This window comes from Zingiber officinale, chromosome 4B (assembly GCF_018446385.1).
Source record: "Zingiber officinale cultivar Zhangliang chromosome 4B, Zo_v1.1, whole genome shotgun sequence".
NCBI classification, from domain to species: Eukaryota; Viridiplantae; Streptophyta; class Magnoliopsida; order Zingiberales; family Zingiberaceae; genus Zingiber; species Zingiber officinale.
The window spans coordinates 104,765,674-104,774,298 of NC_055993.1; the positions used below are offsets into that span (position 1 = coordinate 104,765,674).

The 8,625-nt window shown below is 40.6% G+C and overlaps 1 protein-coding gene and 1 pseudogene across 6 annotated transcripts; one reads left to right on the forward strand and one right to left on the reverse strand.

Moving 5' to 3' along the window:
* Positions 1-956: 956 nt before the first annotated feature.
* Positions 957-4,709, reverse strand: LOC121975867 (protein DCL, chloroplastic-like). 6 transcript variants are annotated; one of them, XR_006110466.1, is made up of 5 exons: positions 4,295-4,709; positions 3,613-3,763; positions 2,385-2,478; positions 1,866-1,980; positions 957-1,500 (listed from the first exon to the last, which is right to left on the reverse strand). XR_006110466.1 is itself a non-coding variant. In XM_042527776.1 (3 exons), exons 1-3 carry the CDS (start codon positions 4,615-4,617, stop codon positions 1,450-1,452), a joined length of 525 nt encoding a protein of 174 aa, XP_042383710.1. In that variant the 5' UTR covers positions 4,618-4,709; the 3' UTR covers positions 957-1,449. The 6 variants fall into 6 exon arrangements, 4 of the variants coding, with proteins under 4 accessions (XP_042383710.1, XP_042383711.1, XP_042383713.1 ...); XR_006110467.1 differs by lacking the exon at positions 2,385-2,478 and having other exon boundaries at positions 4,295-4,708; XM_042527776.1 differs by lacking the exons at positions 1,866-1,980; positions 2,385-2,478.
* A 43-nt stretch (positions 4,710-4,752) lies between these two features.
* On the forward strand, positions 4,753-6,744 carry LOC121975864 (annotated as a pseudogene).
* The last annotated feature ends 1,881 nt before the right edge of the window (positions 6,745-8,625 follow it).

Below are 8,625 nucleotides of genomic sequence, written 5' to 3' on the forward strand. Positions count from 1 at the left end.
GTGATGTGAATAGAGAGACGATGAAGTTGAAGAAAGGAAAATATGGATGGGCGTTGTTGGTGTTAATGAAGACAAAGGTAAAATTGGAGCACCTTGATCTTTGAATTAATGTTTGGAATAGAAAAGAAATATAGGTCTCTCTTAAGTAGTAAGAAGAAAATTATAATCGACAAGACGTCTTTGATGTTAAGTTTTAGAAATTTGAAAATGAGGGAAACCTTGGGGGTGGCTTTTTGGTCTTATTTTCATTTTATAAAGAATACATATTTTTTTTTAGAAATAATTTTTAGGCATTCTTTATTTTCTCATAAAATAATATTTGATTTTCTAAATATGAAAACTACTAATCAAACAATAATTTTTATTTTTTTAGATAATAAAAAATAAAAAATGGGCCAACCAAATGCTCTCAACAAATCTTTGTTAATATATCGTGCGATAACCTACTCCTTCCATGCCTCCTTGAATAACACTTTGCTTTAGTCCCCTCAGATGGATCTAATGGCTAGCGCATGAGGTGATGCCACAATGAGGTCTGAGGTTCGAATTTCGATAAAAACCGAGATAAATACCTTCCTTATGTGCTAGTCACTATTCCAAAAGCTAATAGCCGCCCGTGATTTATCTCCTCCGTGTTGACCTTGGAACGGATTGGCGAGGACGCTGGGACGAACGTATTCACCTTTTGCCACAATTGAATAACACTTTGCTTTAAGTTCTTGGTTGAAATTCCAAAGAGATCTATATTCTTCTCTTTCACCGTCTTCTTCTTAGCTTTCTAGAAAATCATGAGATAAGAGTTGATTGTTGTTTTCAAGTAACTCCATTCCTTATGTTTCCCACCTCAGTTGGCTTGATCTCAATGGGATTACACACTGTAAAACCCAATTTGAATGTAACAGAGATTAGCATTGATAATTTTCTCAAATTTGGCAACTTTTTTTGAGACAATTAACTTTCCACAATAGTTTGCATTCAATTAAATAAAATAAAAAAAGTGGCATTACATTCTATATAGCCAAGACTCTTCACCCTCTAAACAACAAATACAATCTACCAGAGTTCATTTTTTTTAGCAAACAAGTTCAATTCAAATGATATTAGAGGAACTCCTTCAATTTATTCATTCCCATACAATATGATAAAAAATGTGACTACACAAAATCCTGTGCTCTTATTGTATCACAAGAAATGCACACTAACTGATCACTTGAAAACCAGCTTCTATTCATCCGAGAACTCAGCGTCACTCTGACTGCTATTTCATGAATAAGAAAGACTGGCCAGATCTTCGTAGATGATGTACAAAACCATATGGCTGCAGTTAATGAACCTTCAGTTGCGTTTCAAATGCTCACCAATGAACCGTTCTGCATGAAGTGGGTACTTGTCTCGGATGTAAGCTCCAAGACACTTCTGATACGAGAAGTCTATCCAGCCGCCATCAGTTCACACGACAAAGAGGCATCTTGAGTGTTTGAATTGGGGATGCCGATCAACCTTTAAAATAATTTTAGTCAATGTTGTCATGGATTCATTAACATGTTGACATCAACTCACTGGTCATAAACAATAACATTCCATTGAAATATCAGACTCTAGGACTTCCATCTTCACATTATTTCTGCTTGTTTTATTGTTTACGAAACAAATTTGAAATGAGAAGCAGAATAAATTTTAGGAAATTTTATTTTACTTTTTTAGCTAATAATACTTCCATTGTGAACTATGTTTTTCCTGCACAACCTGATAATTTTCTTAATGTATGGCAGTGTAATTTGCCCTGCAAAAACAGTGATCTGCCTTTGTGCCTCATGACAATGTTACGTCGATTAATAAGAGCAGTATCAATAGGTTCTACTAACCATTATATAATCAAGGCCACAACCAATCTTATCTTCTGAACGAGGATGGTATCTGAGAAGTTTTCCTATGACTTCTTTTTCATCCTTGGCACTCAAACGCTCACCATCAAAGTATCTGCAGGCCATGAATTTTCTAGTGTAAAAGTATTATAAGCAAATTGCACAAGACTGTAGGTGTCGGTGTGGAAAACCACCACCACCTAAAACAAATTTATGACAACTCATATTAATGTTATAATAACATTTGCCATTCCTTAAAGGCTAGTCCTCCTTTTACTTTTTACCGTTTATGCTCTCTGAATCTTGAAAATACATGTAATTTAAAAAAAAAAATCATGAATGATATTTATCAATTCGGTCAATTTTGTGACTAAATAAAGTATAGAAACCCTTAAAAACTCTAGGACAAAATTCATATTATGGGATTAATCAACCAGAATAGTCAGTGAACAAAATAATTGTACCCTATCTATCTCATTCTACGTTATTGTATCAATAAAGTACAAATGACACTCTTACTCAGAAGCCATAAGCAGTACAATAATCAAGTTCCATGAAGGGATTCCTTCTTCATCAACTGAACAACTAAAATCCATCTTCCTTGTGAAACTTCCTGCCCACAAGATTGATTTGCCTTTGTAAATTGCACATGTGAAATGTTAACCATGAACTCTCATTAAAATCTTAGCATTGAACTAATAGGATTTGGATGGAATTTACTATTTTGCAAAGGACCTAATTGTAATACTTATTACTAAACCTAAAAATCACAATTTAGGGCTGTTAGGAGTCTTCCAAAAGAAATTTTCCCCCTTCCCTATTCCTCCATGGCTGTTCTATCTCTATTTCCCTTAAATCAATACGATATCAGAGCCTTAATGAGGCCCGTCATCATTCTCTTATAAAAGTCCTTCAATCTCCCTCTAGATTATACATTAAGATGCATCTGACCATATAAAAGGTTCATCAAATTCTTTTGTTACATATTTTCCTTATTTACATAGAGAAAAAGTTTGCATTGTTGATGACATTTTTCTGTATCTACCGAATGTGATAACAATGCAACTTCATGCTTTCAATTTTCTTGTCTTGCATGTTTTTAGCTTTCCAACTAATCATTAGTCCATTAACTCTATTACTAAAGCACTTAACTGAATATTTTTTTTCCCTCTCATTACGTTCTCCAGAAGTTACAAATAGGGGAGACGATTAACTTAGGTTGAATACACAGTGCCTTTTATTACGTGGGTAATATAAAACAATCTATAAATTCCAAATCAATGATTGCTTTATTTGATGGAGGTTTCCAAAAGAGTGGCAATTTCTACAATCATAGGATCGATCATTAATCTTTCTTAGTTTTAGAACTAAAAAATTTCTTTCATAAAGATTGCAACAAAAACATATTAATATGTGATGCTTGCCAATTTGCTAAGCATTTAGAAGTGTTTGTCCTACTTCTAGAAGCCAAGGAAATAGACTTTCATATTATGGATATAGATGTTTGGGGTGTTTGTTATATTGCTTTTGTTTTTGGACACAAAGTGGCTTGTCGCCTCTTTGTTTCTTTAATAGGGTGATCTGGATTAATTTATTGAGATATAAAGATAAGGTGTGTGTTGTTTCAAGAAATTCTAGATGCTCGATAGTCAGTTTGCTTCCAAGAAAAAGATTCTAAGTTTCGATAATGAGACAAAATTCACAAATAGGGAATTTTAAGAGAATTTGAAAACTCATAGGAACTTACATCAAACTGCTTGTGTTGATACCCCTGCTCAGAATAGTGTTGATAACAGAAAGAATAAACATTTATTATAGGTAATTGAAACATTCCTTGGGATTGAAGTTGCTCGATCTTCATATGGTATATTTCTCTCACAAAGAAAGTGTATGCTAATCTGTTGTATAAATAACGAATGTTAGATTGTAAATCTAATGGAACTCCAATTGATCAAAATCTTATTGCAAACGGATAAATTTACCAATCACATACTAGATCTGATACTACTGTGTTGTGGGCATTGTGAGGATCATGCCGAACAAAGAACCTAATTGTGCTATTCATTGTAATTTGTAACCTTTTCTAGGTCTCGATATTATTTTAACTGAAATATGATAATTTAGAGTTGTGAGCAGAGTCAATGATAAAGAACTTGCACCTTCCCTATTCTTCCATAGCTATTCTATCTCTATTTCCTTTAATCAATGATGATCATGCCATCATCTCATGTTGTTAAGCTCAACGAACAAGAAAATTGGGTTCAAAGATACAGTAAACACAGCGAGAGCAAGCCAAGCCATGATCCTATGATTTCTTTGGCTTCCAGATGTAATTCAACTGATACTGACTGACTAATTAAGACATCAAATGTAGCCTAACAGAGAAAAATCAGAGGTCATATTAACCCTAATTTTTGGACGAAAAGTACCTGTCGGAATGGAGAATGTGCTTGGTGAGCATCCTGATGGGTTCGATGTCCCTCAGGATCTCCTCTTCCGCATCCTTCCACCGCCTGTAATCGGGATGCAGGTTCCACGGAGTTCCATGTAGGGCCTTCAAGGGATGTGTGGCCTTGGGGCCGCCAGAGGACGAGGCCGGCGCGCCCTCGCCTGCCGATGCAGCTGCAGGCGGGGATAGGGGTTCCACCGCCGCGAGGATCCCCAAGGCGCAGCGGCGGGGGAGGGAGGCTGAAGCCGCGCGCAGCGCTGGGACGCCCCGTGGGAGAAGGAGCGCCAGGGCGGAGGAGGCCATTTGCCACTATGAGCGCGTGGTGGGAGCGGACGCTGGAAGGGAAGGGGAGCAGCGAGCAGTGAGCTATCCGTTGCTTAGTGGATCGGGTTTGAAGATGGAACATATTTGATCCAACTAGACCCGTTGCAAGTCCGTAAGGTGAAAGAAGAAGCCCATTTCAAGTCCGCCGGTGCATCTCACCGCAGACGGTGAAAGGTGAAAGAAGAGGCCTCTAGATCCGGACGACGACGACGACGACGACGCCTCGCTCCGCTCCGGCAGCCCTGCATGGGCCAATCCGCCTCCACCACATCCTCCAAACCGCCCTCCTCATCCTCTTCGTTCCGTCGCTCCAAGTTTCCTTGCTTTTCCTCCTTCGCAGGTTCCGTCCCGGCGACCCCGTATCCGGCAGCCATCACGGAGGGAGAATCCTCCGTTCCATCGAGGGATCACACCGCTGATTTACCCGACGACTGCCTTGCCTTCGTCTTCCATTTCCTCAACTCTGCCGATCGGAAGAAGTGCTCACTGGTTTGTCGGAGGTGGCTCGCGGTTGAGGGCCAGAGCCGCCATCGTATCTCTCTTGACGCGAGGGCCGCCCTCCTGGTAGCCGCACCGTCCATATTTGCTCGATTTGACGCTGTTACCAAGATCGCCCTAAAATGCGACCGCCATAGCGAGAGCATTGGGGACGAGGCTCTGGTGCTCATCGCCGCACGGTGCCGTAGCCTCACTCGGCTCAAGCTCCGCGCCTGCCGTGCTGTGACTGATGGCGGCATGGCTTCGGTCGCCGAGCACTGCCCCGGCCTCCGCAAGCTTTCCGTGGGGTTTTGCACTTTCGGCTATACAGGCGTTGACGCAGTTGTCCAGCGCTGCCCTATGCTGGAGGAGTTGTCCATCAAGCGGCTGCGTGGCCTTCCCGACGCATCCTGCATGGTGGAATCCATCATTGGCGCCGCCTCCCTCCAATCAATCTGTCTGAAAGAACTTTACAATGGCCAGTGCTTTGCTTCTCTTATCGCTGGATCCTCCAACCTAAAAATCCTAAAGCTTATCCGGTGCTCCGGAGATTGGGACAGGCTACTTGAAAATATTGCAGATAAGGTTTCTGGAATTGTTGAGATTCATCTGGAGAAGCTTCAGGTCAGTGATCGTGGCCTTGTCGCTCTTTCCTCGTGTGCTGATCTTGAGATCCTTCATCTTGTAAAGACCCCAGAATGCACAGATGCTGGCCTTGCTGCAGTTGCTGAATTCTGCCCTCTCCTCCGCAAGATCCATATTGATGGATGGAAGACCAATCGGATTGGTGATGAAGGTCTAATAGTTGTAGCAAGGCAGTGCCCCAATCTCCAAGAATTGGTGCTTATTGGGGTGAATCCAACAGCCCGAAGCATGGGGCTTATAGCAAGTGATTGCCCAAAGCTGGAGCGCCTTGCCCTTTGCAGCAGCGAGACCTTTGGGGATCCTGAGATCATTTGTATTGCCTCCAAGTGCATGGCTTTGAGGAAGCTGTGCATCAAAGGCTGTCCTGTGTCTGATCAGGGAATGGAAGCCCTTGCAGAGGGTTGCCCAAAGTTGGTGAAAGTGAAAGTGAAGAAGTGTCATGGAGTGACATCAAGATGTGCAGACTGGTTGATGCAATGCAGAGATGGGATGCTGGCAGTTAATTTGGATGTCACTGGATCAGCTGAACATCAAGAATCCATCGGCGAGAATGGAGTTCTTGAGAATAATGAGCACTTGATTGGTCATGTTGGAGCTGTTTGTCTTTTGCCATCAAGGAGTTATTCCCGATCATTGCCATGGAAGAGTCGTATCAGTTATTTTGCCAGGAGGAACTTTATATCATCTGCTATCCGGAGGTGGTCACCCTGAAGCAATTATTCTAACCATACATGAACTGGGAAGCATCCCCTTCTTTTGTTTCTTACATTGTTGTTCTAAGGGTTTAAATTTGCATGTGAATTAGTTGATCATGACTAAGTTTGTTATTTGCTTCTGCTGCTGCTCATAAGTTATATATGATTAGGAAAGCAAATAGTTGGTTTTGTTCTATTTGATTACTAAAGTAAATACTTGGTTTTGTTGTTCATACTCCAGTATCCTGTTTCTCCATCATTGCAGACATTAGTAAGTTCATTCATTGGATGCCTCTTCTACTTACAATTGCTTGTTTGACATTATAAATAATTGATGGTTCATTCATGTTTGTCATAGTTGATCCAGTATATAAATACTACTGATTAAGCTTGTATTGTAACTGATGTTTGATATAGACATATAACCATGATATCCATAGATAGGCCAACAATCATAAAATATTGACTTAGATTACATGTCATTATTCAAACCTGTAATATCTCATTGAACAATTTTTTCATTCAACTGTGAGTTTTAGGAATGAAGAAAAACATCAGCAATCTTAAAGACATTTTCCAAAGAAGCTAACATGAATGAACAGAGGAGAAAGGAGAAAGTAGGCAGAGATGCGGGTAAAACTGACAGTGAGCGATAAGCAAATAACCTGGGATGGGCATTATGGTTCATTGAAACCTGTAGGAGTCTCTTTTGCAAGTGTCTTATGATGCAATTCTCAGGACTTAGGATGAACCCAATGTGTTGCATAGTTTTGAGGGGAACAATGGCCATGAGATCAAAGCAGCACCTCTAAGGGCCTATTTACCTCCCCAAAGAGCACAGATTTTGGTGCGGGCTAAGCATTTTGGCCTTGCCTGCTTACAGCTGATCAGATGTGTGGTACAAGGAATTTGATGAAGAGGAGCGAGGAGTAAATGATGGGAATTTTGTTCATCCTTATGTAACCTTTTACTACCCAGTTAAAACAGGAGCCCAGAAAGTGGACCAGGGGATGGACCACTTTCAATTGCGCCGGATCGTGACCGTGATCCGGCCGCAATTGGTTGTAATCCCTCCTTGGGTTCATCGTCCCCCCTAGGTTATAGTTTGGATCGGGGCGGGTGGCCGGAGGCCACATGGAGGTCGTCCCCCGCTCGGCGCTAGGCTATCTGGCCACTTCCCCACTGCCGGCGGCCTCCAACCACCTGTCCAGACCCAAACTATAACCAGGAGGGACGGTGAACCCAGGAAGGGATCGCAACCAATTACGGTCGGATCGTGGCAATGATCTTGCATTTGTAGGTGGTCCATCCCTTGGTCCACTTTTTTTTGGACCAGAGGATCATCTGCCCTTGTTAAAACAGATACTCTAATTATGACATGGATAAAATCCAAATTTAGTTAGAGTGAGACATAAAAAAAATAAATCCTGAGCCATTCTAATCTTTGAACTAGTTTATTGTATTACTTCAGGACTATGCAAAGAGGCTTTGTTCGACTGGGCCTTATTTTTTGACGAGGTAATCGACAAAAGTTCTAGTATATTTTTCTAGCATTTTCTTATCTGTCTCATCACAAAACTTACTAGGATATAAAGCCTCCCGTCATCCATTTACTTGATTTTCCTAGTTTGTTTGGATCAATTACCTCAACTCGTTTCCCTTGCTGATGATTTATCAATTATCAAAGCAAACTCATAAAGGAACCCTAGAGAAGCAAATTGTCTGAACTGTGAGCTACAGAAATGGGCTATATCTATGAGCATCTAGTCGAAGCTTTTGATCACTTTAATGTTCCTTTTCTATTGGTTTCTTATATCTCTTGGATTCAGAAGTTCATTTGCTGTACATTGTTTTTTCTTATATCTACTACTGAATTAGCTGGATTATTTCTCTTAGTGTTTTCTATTGACCGAGATCATAAATTTACACCCTCAGTTCTCCTAGATACGAGTTGCCTTGCACTTGTGCTGTGTTTCTGATATCTATGTTTTTGTTCATTCATTGATATGCTGATGCGTTTAGTAGGGTTCAACGAATGGAATTAAAATTCATTGCGCCTCAATCAGGTCTTATCTTCTTGTCCATATTTTCCCCTTTATGTTGCTGAACAATGCAGGGAAGTGAACAATTGGGATTAAAAGAACTGTATCCAGACGGTCGGACCATAGCT

Bases quoted from the DNA above. Each gene is read 5' to 3' on its own strand.
- LOC121975867 (XM_042527775.1), bottom strand. From the start codon at position 4,617: ATGGCCTCCTCCGCCCTGGCGCTCCTTCTCCCACGGGGCGTCCCAGCG. The intron at 3,764-4,294 runs GTACTTTTCGTC...TTTATACAACAG, and splicing joins CACATTCTCCATTCCGACAG to ATTAGCATACACTTTCTTTG. The intron at 2,479-3,612 runs GTAAGTTCCTAT...TCTTGTGGGCAG, and splicing joins ATCAACACAAGCAGTTTGAT to GAAGTTTCACAAGGAAGATG.